The 12,399-nt window shown below is 46.4% G+C and overlaps 1 protein-coding gene across 3 annotated transcripts in view; it reads left to right on the top strand.

Moving 5' to 3' along the window:
• The window catches only part of SLC9A3 (solute carrier family 9 member A3), a 714,882-nt gene that overhangs the window by 550,882 nt on the left and 151,601 nt on the right, over positions 1-12,399 (top strand). For all 3 annotated transcript variants that reach the window (XM_040353440.1, XM_040353441.1, XM_040353442.1), the window contains exon 11: positions 6,404-6,519. In XM_040353440.1, coding sequence (XP_040209374.1) covers positions 6,404-6,519 — 116 coding nt within the window. The remainder of the gene's footprint in view (positions 1-6,403; positions 6,520-12,399) is intronic.

Genomic DNA, 12,399 nt, shown 5'->3' with positions numbered 1-12,399 from the left:
CTTCAAAACATAGCCCCGTCTCGTTTCTTGAAAGGGTGTTCGATGGGATATACCGGCTGTACCTGCATATCGCAACTTGCCAGGGAAAAGGACTTCTCCAACGGCTGATACCCTCTCACTACATGGGTAGCCTTTACAGTCCCTTACCTGGACGACCTTCTGTTTTTTGCCCAGTCCAGGGAAGATCTTCAGAGAGATCTAGACAGGGCCCGGTCTCACTTGGAGTCCATAGGATGGATTCTGAATCTCCAGAAATCAAGCCTGGTCCCCTCTCAACAGGCTCTGTTTCTGGGTTTCCAGATAGACTCTGTGGAGCAAAAGGTGATAGAGATGGTATCACTCTTACAGGGCAGTTAGAAAGTTTCCATCGGGAGGATTATGTCAGTACTGGGAACCCTGACCTCCTCTATACCCGCAGTACCATGGGCCAGGTTCCACTTCAGACCGCTACAGGATTTTTTGCTTAAAATCTGGGACCGCGATCAGAGGTCCCTAGACTTGCTGGTAAAAATTCCCACCAAAGTGAAAAGGAGTCTCTGGTGGTGGAAGAATCAGGAAAGACTGTCGGCGGGTCTATTGTGGTCCTTCCCAACCCAGGTGAGGATAACGACCGATGCCAGCTCCTGGAGGTGAGGGGCCCACATGAACAGTCATTGGACTCAGGGGTCATGGTCCGCAGGAGAGGCAAGGAGATCCTCAAATTGGAGGGAGTTGAAGGCGGTAGAATTGGCTTTACTGACCTTCACAACAGAGGTAGAGGGACAACATACACAGGTCCTGTCGGACAATGCCACGGCGGTGGCCTATGTCAACAGACAGGGGGGCACCAGAAGCAAAGGACTTCAGGACTTAGCCGGAAATATCCTAAGGTGGGCAGAGTCCCGTACTCTATCCTTATCCGCAGTCCATCTAAAGGGGACTCTGAATAGGATAGCAGATTTCCTGAGCAGGAATTTAGTACTAGAAGCGGAATGGCAGTTGAATCCAGAGGTGTTCAATCTGATAGCAGAAAAGTGGGGACAGCCAGCGATAGATCTGTTTGCGAACCAAGGAAATGCACAGATCCCCCATTTCTTTTCCCTAGACAGGAGCAGGTCAGCTCTGGGGGTGGATGCTCTAGCACACGACTGGAGTTTTCACCTTTGTTACGTTTTTCCCCCATTCCAGCTCATCCCTCAGGTCATAGCAAAAATTCAGAAGGAGAATACGACGGTGGTTCTTATTACCCCCTTTTGGCCCAAAAGGCCTTGGTTTTCTGCCCTTCTGCTGATGCAAGTCAAACCTTACTGGCACCTACCACTGAGACAAGACCTACTCCTGCAAGGTCCTCTGTTTCACCGAGACCTAAAAAACTAAGTCTTACGGCCTGGCTTCTGAGGAGCAACTCTTCAGGAAAAAAGTTTTTTCGGCCAGATTAGTAGCGACCCTCCTGTCCAGTAGGAAGCAGGTCACTAGGTCAATCAATTTTAAGGTCTGGAAGACCTTTAATACATGGTGCTCAGCATCTGGCTGGTTAGTAGATCAAACTTCTTCTGTCTTAGAATTTCTACAGGAGGGAGCTGACAAAGGTTTAGCGGTAAGCACCCTTAAGGTCCAGGTAGCCGCACTTGGGGTATTTCTGGAAAGAACCGTTTCTGCAGACCCCTTAGTGATAAGGTTCTTTAAGGCCCTTGTTAGATCTAGACCAGTAGTGGTAAAGGATTGTCCGTCATTGGATTTGCCAGTGGTCTTACAGGCCATCACCAGGGACCCTTTTGAACCTTTGAGTCTAGCCTCCCTAAAATTATTAACATTGAAAACAGTTTTTTTAGTGGCTGTTACTACAGCTCGAAGGATCAGCGAGCTGCAAGCCTTGTCGGTCAGAGAACCTTTTTGTTTAATTTTTCCGGACAGAATTGTGTTGAAACCAGACCCAAATTTTTAACTGAAGGTTGCTTTGATCAAGAATCGGTCTCAGGCCCCGTACACACGAGAGGATCTATCCGCTGGAATTTATCCGCGGATCGGTTTCAGCGTATAGATCCGCTGGTGTGTACGACCCAGCGGATATTTATCTGCGGATATTTTTCGGGCCGATGGATTTCCAGCGGATAAAAATTTCTTAGCATGCTAAGAAATCTATCCGCTGGAATCCAGTCCAGCGGATTGATCCGGTGGTCTGTACAGACTCACCGGATCAATCCGTCCGATTCCCTCCCTCGCATGCGTCGTAATGATTCGACGCATGCGTGGAAGTCCTTATATTTCAGCGTCGCGCACGTCGCTGCGTCATCATCGCGGCGACGGCGCGACACGTCACCGCGGAGGGAATTCCACGCGGATTTTGATCTGATGGTTAGTACAACCATCAGATCAAAATCCGCCAGAGGATTTATCCGCAGAAACGGTCCGGAGGACCGTTTCCGCGGATAAATCCTCTCGTGTGTACAAGGCCTCAGGAAATAGTACTTCCTACGTTTTGCTCTAATCCGAAAGGAGAAAAAGGAAGAAGAATTCCATACCCTGGATGTTAAGAGAGCTGTTTTGTGTTACTTGGAAACTACAGAAATTTATAGACGTTCAGATGCTTTGTTTATTTTATTTTCTGTTGATAAAAAAGGAAAATAAGCCTCAAAAGGAACCATTGCCAGATGGCTCAGGATGGCCATCTCAAATGCATATTCAGTCTCAGGTCAGCAATGTCCAGAGAATCTACGAGCTCACTCTACTAGAGCAGCAGCGGTAAGTTGGGCAGAAAGAGCTGGTGCCACCCCCGAACAGATCTGCAAAGCAGCTACCTGGTCAAACTTGTCTACCTTTGCCCGTCATTATAGACTAGATTTAATGTCGGCGGATGATCAGGCGTTCGGGAGGAAGGTCTTACAGGCTGTGGTCCCGCCCTAAGGGGGTAAGTCTCGACTGTCCTCTCAGGTGCTGTCCTGAAAGCCGTTTTGGGAAAATGCAAGTTAGGCTTACCGGTAACTTGTTTTCCAATAGGCTTTCAGGACAGCAATAACCCGCCCTTGTTTTTTTCTTATATAAAGATATAGCTGTAATACTATGTAATAACTGTCACTTATGTGTAGCAGCTGGGGCTGGAGGTCTCTACAAACAACTGGAGAGTGGAAGGGGAGGCCTCCCTTTAAAGTTTGATTGGAGGAGGTGTTTCCTGTGGAGGGAGGAGCCATGATCTCTCAGGTGCTGTCCTGAAAGCCTATTGGAAAACAAGTTACCGGTAAGCCTAACTTGCATTTTTTATTCTATAGCAAAGATTTTAGGTATACAGGTTTGAAATATATGATACACAACATGTCACACGAATTCACTTACTGTTTATAGGTAACCAATAATTTGAAAAGGTTATACGGTATAAAGAATAGTATTCCTCACTTTGGTTAATCCAGCTGGACTGGATGTGAGCTCCACGGGATCAGATCTGTGCTTGACAAGCTGCTCTGACATTGTCATATACAGAACAGGCTCTGAATATCCCCCAATTGGACTCAGAGCCATTTATTTGAATTTTCTGCAATCATCCAGGTGCTTACATAAAGACTGTGGCCCGGATTCTCAAAAGAGATTCTTAGAATCAGTTGCGCATAGATATCTATTAGATCCGACAGGCGTAAGTCTCTTTCTCTGTCAGATCGTAACTGCATATTTACGCTGGCCGCTAGGGGCGTGTACGCTGATTTACGCGTCGAAATATGTAAATCAGCTAGATACGCAAATTCACGAACGTACGCCCGGCCGACGCAGTAAAGTTACGCCGTTTACGTTAGGCTTTTCCCGGCGTAAAGTTACCCCTGCTATATGGTGGCGTAAGTGCGGCGCACCAATGTTAAGTATGGCCGTCGTTCCCGCAACGAAATTTAAAAATTTTACGTCGTTTGCGCAAGTCGTCCGTGAATGGGGCTGGACGTCATTTACGTACACGTCGAAACCAATACGTCCTTGCGGCGTACTTTGACGCAAAGCACACTGGGATATTCCACGGACGGCGCATGCGCTGTAAGTGAAAACGTCAATCACGTCGGGTCATGGATAATTTACATAACACACTCCCACCTCTTCACAATTTAAATTAGGCGGGCTTACGCCGGCCGATTTACGCTACGCCGCCACAACTTGCGGAGCAAGTGCTTTGAGAATACTGCACTTGCCCGTCTAAGTTGCGGAGGCGTAACATAAATCGGATACATTACGCCCGCACAAAGTTACGCGCTCCTACGAGAATCTGGCCCTGTATGTATAGATTAAAATTACGTTTTAATGTCCTATTTGAAAGCATTTGATATGAATTTGTAATTCTATCTACATTTACCCATTAGAGAAGAATATCCACGCATGTTCCTGAGGAAGCCGTAAGGCAAAACATGCAGAACATAAAGTGTGGAACAATTGTATGGAGGAAATGTACTTCTTTCTCTAGATACAACAGTACTTTTTTTTTCTCTTTTTTTGTGTAATTATAGAAAACTATTTAAAGGGGTTGTAAAGGTAAAAAAACATTTCCCTAAATAGCTTCCTTTACCTTAGTCCAGTCCTCCTTCACTTACCTCATCCTTTGATTTTGCTTTTAAATGTCCTTATTTCTTCTGAGAAATCCTCACTTCCTGTTCTTCTGTCTATAACTCCACACAGTAATGCAAGGCTTTCTCCCTGGTGTGGAGTGTCGTGCTTGCCCCCTTCCTTGAGGGGGCGAGCAGGAGAGTCAGGACGCCCACTAACACACAGCTCCTTTCTTTATCTGCAACGTAGAGAGCGTCTTAACTCTCCTGCTCGCCCCCTCAAGGGAGGGGGCGAGCACGACACTCCACAAAGGGGAGAAAGCCTTGCATCACTGTGTGGAGTTACAGACAGAAGAACAGGAAGTGAGGATTTCTCAGAAGAAAAAGGACATTTAAAAGCAAAATCGAATGATGAGGTGAGTGAAGGAGGACTGCACTAAGGTAAAGGAAGCTATTTAGGATTTTTTTTTTTACTTTTACAACCCCTTTAACTAAAATAGTTGTGACATAGCTTCACTAGTGAACCACACCTTGAAAGTCCCATATTCCAACAGGGTCTTTTTCCGTCTTATCTGATATGTTACTGTGAATATTCTTCTATGGATACCTGCAAATTTACATACTGCAAATATTTTTTACTTGAATTTTAATAATTTTGTAATAAACAATTTACATTATATGATTAATTGTTTTAGCGTTTCTTAGCAAAAGTCCCTCTAGTATCAATGGTTTGGTTGTTTCTTGTTATTTAAGTGGGTGGAAAATGCCAACTTTGTGCATGATACCACACATGGTATACATAGTCTTAATGGCACCCCCACGCATCTGAAAACGCAGCACATTAGCTATTCCCTGTGACTATCCTGAATATACATTTTGAAAAAAGGGTTGGAGATATTTTCCCTGCATTTCCTGCAGGATCAGTAGCTTATTCAAATGAATGGGCTGCTGTACTCACACAGGTGCACCTGTACAGAGCCCCAATGGTATGAACCTAGCTTTAGGGCTCATTTACACTAGCTTTGCTCTCTGAAGAGTGATCTGCATTCAGATTGATCTTCAGAGAGAGTTTGACAGGCAGCGAGGGGGCACTATTTCTCCTCCTCACTGTCTTTTAGCTCCAACTCCACACTAGCACTGGCAGAGTGGCCCCATTCACCTGAATGGGTCGTGTTCAGAGGGTGAGTGGTTTGGGGGAGGTAAAAACATAGCTTAATCAATACAGGCATACCCCGCTTTACGGACACTCACTTTACGTACACTCGCGAGTACGGACATGCCCGCGAGTGTACGTAAAGTGTCTCACAAGTACAAATATTCCCGCGCCGTGCACCCGCATTAGACGGAACTGAAGTTCTGAGCACTTAGCCTGCTCAGTTCCAGTGTGCTCTTTCTGTATCCTGGCTGCCTCCCCACCTCCGGTGACATCACATCCCCTCAGGCTTCCCTGTCAGCCACAGAATGCCATCCAGCCTCTCAATAGCAATGTCCTTTGTGCACAGCGCGATGTCCGGGGGATGGATTGGAGCGGCCCCCCTTGCATCAGATGAGCTTATTTACATGTGAGTGTTCCCCTGATGCCCCCACTAAAGCCCCTGGCACCCCCACTACAGCCTAAAAGTGAAAAAAGGCATTGCTTCACTTTAAGTACATTTTCGTTTTACATCAATGCTCTGGTCCCGTTGTGTACGTAAAAGTGGGGTATGCCTGTAGTGTAAACAAGTCCTTAAATGGCCACTTTTTTTCCCATACATTCTGCTACATTAAAAATTACACTAATATTTATAGTTAGAATTTTACAATTTATCGATCTTGTACTATAGAAAGACATATTGAGAAATAAATAGTGACAATGTAATTCAAAGCCTGAAATGTTTTGAGTTATTTATGCAATTTTAATTTATTATTTTTAGGGGGAACGCAGAGGTTCTTTGGCATTTATTCGTTCACCAAGCATGGAAAACATGGCAAATGTTGATTTTAGCAGTCCTCGTCCCTCTGTATCAGAGCCATCTGTGTCCTATGTTTTGTAAGTAGATTTTTTCAATTATATCCTTAGACAAATTGTTTAAATTTCTCATATTACACATACCAATGCAAACTAAAACCATCCAGGTGTGCAATGTGTGTGACTTGGCAGAATGAGGAGGTGGATATAAATTGGCATACATTTATATCTTCAGAAAAAAAAACAGAAAAGGTTTGCAGCCTTTTTGCATACATAAATGGATGTAAATAGATGCCTACCATTTACACCTGTACGGCTTATGCCAATTTTTAGGCAAAACACATTTTTTTTTTATACGTTTCTTTCTTCTTTCTCAACTAAAAAAACTGACATCTGAAAAACCTATGTTTACTGATGTAAACTGAACTGAATTAAAGACAGAAGATGAAAACTGATGAAATGAAATTCAGTTTTCATGTGTTTAAATCCGTTTTTATGACAGAACTGATGATGTGAAAAGAGAGTATAAGTGAATAGTGATCAACACAACTTTCTAAAACCTCAATTGAATGCTAAAGATACATGTGATAATGTCCACAATTTCCAAAATGAAAAAAACAATGGCCCAGATTCACAAAGAGTTACGCCGGCGTTTCAGTAGATACGCCGACGTAACTCCGAATCTAAGCCCGTCGTATGTTGAAGTGTATGCTCAAACTGAGATACACTTAAACATGCCTAAGATACGACGGCCTGAGCCGTCGTATCTTAGGGTGCAATATTTACGCTGTCCGCTAGGTGGCGCTTCCATTGACTTCGGTGTAGAATATGCAAATGAGTCGTTACGCCGATTCACGAACGTACGCTTGCCCGTCACAGTAAAGATACGCCGTTTCCATAAGAGATACGCGGCGTAAAGATAAACATGCCCCCTAGGTGGCGTACTCAATGTTAAGTATGGCCCGTCGTTCCCGCGTCGCAATTTAAAAATGTTACATCGTTTGCGGAACTCGTCCGTGAATGGGGCTGGACGCCATTTACGTTCATGTCGAAACCAATGAAGTCCTTGCGACGTCATTTGGAGCAATGCACCCTGGGATATTTTCCGGACGGCGCATGCGCAGTACGTTCGGCGCGGGAATGCGCTTAATTTAAATGCTCCACGCCCCCTACCCGGCTAATTTGAATTAGGCGGTCTTGCGCCGGGTGATTTACGCTACGCCGCCGCAAGTTTACAGGCAAGTGCTTTGTGAATAAAGCACTTGCCTGATAAACTTGTGGCGGCGTAACGTAAATCAAATACGTTACGCCCGCAAATACGACCATCTACGTGAATCTGGCCCAATGATTCTTCTGAACGGTGTAGTGAGGGACACAAGACTCTGGTCTGGAACAATGGATGTTTATTCAGTACAGGCTGTACACTGCAACATGCATCTCAGGACAATACATATCTCTGCTTCTTACATGTGGTCTCTCTCTAAGATTGCTACTATGCCCCTTGACCCTTGTCATCACTGCTGGGTGGAGCCAGCCTTAAAGTGCCAGTACATGTGGAACCCTTCAGGTATAACACCTTCCATCCATCCCTAAAAAAACAAAAACAAAACAATAACAGGCACAAAACATTAACTGATAACTGTCCAATAACAGTCCTCCAAACACAGGAGAATTTTGGGACTTCAAGCTTCCAGGAACCGTTGCGGGGTTAATATGTCATCGGATCACTTCCGTCGGCCCCGTCGAAAGTCTCGTAACCGCTCTTGCAACTGAAACCGGTCAGGAGGGCGACAATGTCGTTGAGGCCGGGCATCCAGCGATTCAGGACTGGAGGAAACAGGGCTGGCCGGAATGGGTACCGGCGGGGCCAAGAAGGGATCCCCCAGCTCAGAGGGTAAACAGACCTCCGGACCAGAGCTGGAGGGCTTTGTTGGAGCTGAGTTCAAAAGTTCAGAGTCCCTGCAATCATCAGTGTCTGTGCATCCTGATTCGCTGGGAGCAGATCCTTGAGACACTGGTGGTTCAGCCGGCATCAGGGATTCGGGCAGTTGAGAACGAGGACGCAGTTGGTCCGCATGACGTCTGCAAATGGAACCATCTTCCAGGCAGACCTTGTACATATTGGGTCCCAAAGTCTCTGCAATGACAGCAGGAAGCCAACGGGTGTTGGAAGCCCCATAAGATCGGGCCCATACCTTTTGTTGGGCTGTGAATCGGGGGAGTTCATTGTGTTTGACCATCTTGTCTTGGGACTGTAGTACATGTTCCTGGACTGTTTGAGGGCGGAGCATATCCAAAACAGTCCATGGCTGCCGCCCCAGAAGGAGTTCTGCTGGAGTTTTCCCAGTGGTTGCATGTGGTGTGTTTCTGTAAGCAGGAAGGAAGGAGTCCAGCTGCTGGGGTGACAGGGACTGTTGTTTACTTGCAGCCACTGTAGCTTTGAAATAGCGTTTAAAAGTCTGCACAAACCGCTCTGCTTGACCATTTGTAGCCGGGTGGTAAGGTGCGGTCAACTTGTGCTTGATGTTGTGGGCAGTCAGGAAACTCTGAAACTCCTGACTGGTGAATTGTGCACCGTTGTCTGTGACGATTTCTCTGGGGTATCCAAACGTAGCAGCGAGATGTAACAGTATGGAAACCGTTGCCTTAGTCGTTGGCTGAGTAACAGGAATGACCTCAGGCCACTTTGAATGGGCGTCCACTATGATCAAGAAGGTGTGTCCTCTGATCGGGCCTGCAAAGTCCAAGTGTAGGCGAAACCAAGGAACCGTGGGCCAAGTCCAGGGCTGGACGCACCCTCGAGGAGGGTCTCTTGCCGTTTGTGCACATCCAGCACAAGCATTCACATATGTTGTGATATCTGAGTCTAGGTTTGGCCACCACACATAGCCTCTGGCCTTTTGTTTCATACGTGTGCCCCCGGGATGACCAGTATGTAGCCAGTCCAGAATGTGTCTCCGGAGGGTCTGTGGAATGATCACTCGGTCTCCCCATAAAACACAGTTGCCAGCCACAGTTAATTCCATACGCCTACGGAAATAAGGTTCACACTCCTGTATGACAGTTGCAGGCCAACCGGACCGTACCCAGGAGAATATTGTTTTCAGAAAGGTATCCTTGGTTGTATGGGCTGCTATCTTCCCAGAAGACAAGAAGGACAGGCTGGTGTAACGACAACTCCTGACCGGTGGAGTAGCGTCCATGGACCTCCCTGTCAGTCGGGACATAGCGTCCGCATTAGCATTGGCATCATGACCACGATACTGAATTTTGTAGCTGTATGCCCCCAAGAATAGGGCATAGCGTTGGAGGCGGGCCGCAGTAGTCTGGGAGATGCCTTTGTCAGGGCTAAAGATCTGAAGGAGTGGTTTATGGTCCATCAGTATGGTGAATTCCCTACCATACAGGTAAAGATGAAACTTCTTAATTGCCCATATCAGCGCAAGTGCCTTTTTGTCAATGTGTGAGTAATTGCTTTCTGCTTTTGTCTAAGACCTGGAGGCAAATGCCACTGGTTTTTCTGACCCATCTGGTAAGATGTGGGATAGTACCGCCCCCAGACCATAGGGTGAGGCATCACAAGCCAAGGTGAGAGGCTTCTGGAGGTCATAGTGCATGAGCATGCGTGACGCCAACAGCTTCCGCTTAGAAACTTCAAAAGCACGTTGGCATGCAGCTGACCAGTCCCATCTGGAGTGTTTCTCCAAAAGCTTGTTCAACGGAAACAAGGTGTGTGCCAGATCTGGCAGGAATTTGTGGTAATAGTTCAGCAAGCCAAGGTATGATCGCAGCTGCTGGACGTTGGTTGGGGCTGGAGCTTTGACTAAAGCATCAACCTTGGCTTCTGTGGTGTGTATACCTTCTGCATCCACAAGGTGGCCACAAAACTCCAATTTAGGCACCATGAATTGGCATTTTGCTAAGTTCACTTTCAGACCCTGTTCTTGGAGTCTCGCCAACACAAGCTCCACATTCTGCTTGTGTTCCTGGTCGGTCCGTCCTGTAATGAGCATGTCATCTAGCAGGCACTGAGTGAAAGGGATGTCCGCCAAAATCTCGTCCATTTTTCGTTGCCAAATGGCTGGGGCAGAGGCTACCCCAAACACCATCCGATTATATTCATACAGTCCCTTGTGGGTGTTGATGGTCAGAAACTTGCGAGAAGAAGGATGGACCTCAAATTGTAAATATGCTTGTTTGAGATCAAGCTTGGTGAACTTTTGACCCCCTGCAAGAGAGGCAAAAATGTCATCTACTCTGGGTAGGGGATACTGGTCTATTTCCAGTTGAGAGTTCAGTGCCATGCGGAAATCGCCACAAATGCGCAAGTCCCCATTCGCTTTCTTTACCGGTACAACTGGTGATGCCCACTCGCTGTGTTCTACCTTTGAGATGACACCTTGTTCCTCCAGCCGACTTAGTTCTGCTTCCACACCTGCTCGGAGTGCAAACGGTACTGTCCGAGCTTTGAAGAACTTAGGCTGAGCTTTGGGTTTTAGCTTGAGTCTCACACAGTCATGCTTTATTTTTCCCAACTGGTCATCAAAAATCTTTGGAAACCGCTGCTTCAGGGACACCACCCATCCCTCATTATCTCCTAATGGAATTGTAACGGTGTTACAGGGACTTATGGCGATGTCTGGCATACCAAAGTGACCAATCCAGTCTCTCCCAAAGAGAGGGGGTCCCCCATTTTCTAGGATATATAATGGCAGTCTCTTTGTCTGACCCTTGTACAATACCTTTACTTTTGCGTAACCCAGTGGGTGGAGTATCTGTTTTGAGTATGTCTGCAGTTTGATTGGTGTTGGGCGGACAGTTTTTTCGGGTCTGAAGTTGTCTCCATTGTTTCTGGGTGATAACTGAAACTGCTGCTCCTGTGTCTACATCCATCCTGAGTTTCTTTCCCTCAACGGGTACATCTACAGTCATTGCGGAGGGTGCTGAATGCATATGATGTATGTCTAATCTGTGGAGCACAGCCTCATCCTCTGACTCAGAAGTTGATGTATATCTTCCCACCATATATGTCTTTGTCTTGGGGTTCAGAGGTTGTTTATCTCGCACCTTCTTGCTACGGCAAACTCGTTTCAGATGGCCGGTTCTACCGCAATTATGACATGTCTGATCCTTAAACCGGCAGACTTTGTGATCATGGTCTGTATTCCCACAACGGTAGCAAGCTGACTCCCGGCATGGTGGGGGTCTGTATTTCCAGTTTGCAGCAGTTGGCTTGACTGCTGTTCTGAAAACTTCCTGCTTCACCTCTTCCCTTCTGCTCTGGGGGTTCAATTCCTCTGTATCTTTCACAGCCATTTCCATCACTGAAGCTATCTCAATTGCCTTTGTAAGGTCTTTCTCTGTTAACAGTCTCTTTTGGGTCGACTCACAATTCAGTCCCATGACAAACTTTTCTCTCAGTGCAGTAGGTAGGTAGTCCCCAAAAGAACAGGTAGAGGCTAGTCTGCGAAGGGCGAGCACATAAACTTTAATCTCTTCACCTGTCTGCTGCTGCCTCTGATAGAAGTGAAATCTTTCTGCAATTTCTAATGGTTTAGGCTGGAAGTGATTCTCTAGCAGTGTCAGCAGCTGTGCCAATGTCTTAGCTGCTGGTTTTACAGGGGAAAGCAGATCCCTCAGAGTGTCATATGTTTTGGCCCCAACCACTGTCAGAAACACTGCTACTTGCCTGTTGTCTGGGATGGCATTTGCACTGAAATACTGTTCCAGCCTCTCAACCCAGGAACTCCAGGATGTCTGTTCTCCAACAAACTCACTTAATGTCCCGATTAATGACATTTTCCTGCTGGGATCTGTGATTGCTTTTATCCAGGTGACAATCCACAATGTCTTTGTCTCTCTCTCAGACTGAGAGACACTTTGTAAATCCCATTCTCGTCGCCACTGTTATATCCTCTGTGTTGTGAGGGACACAAGACTCTGGTCTGGAACAATGGATGT

This window comes from Rana temporaria, chromosome 5 (assembly GCF_905171775.1).
Source record: "Rana temporaria chromosome 5, aRanTem1.1, whole genome shotgun sequence".
Classification (NCBI taxonomy): Eukaryota; Metazoa; Chordata; class Amphibia; order Anura; family Ranidae; genus Rana; species Rana temporaria.
This window is presented reverse-complemented; position numbering and strand designations above follow the sequence as displayed.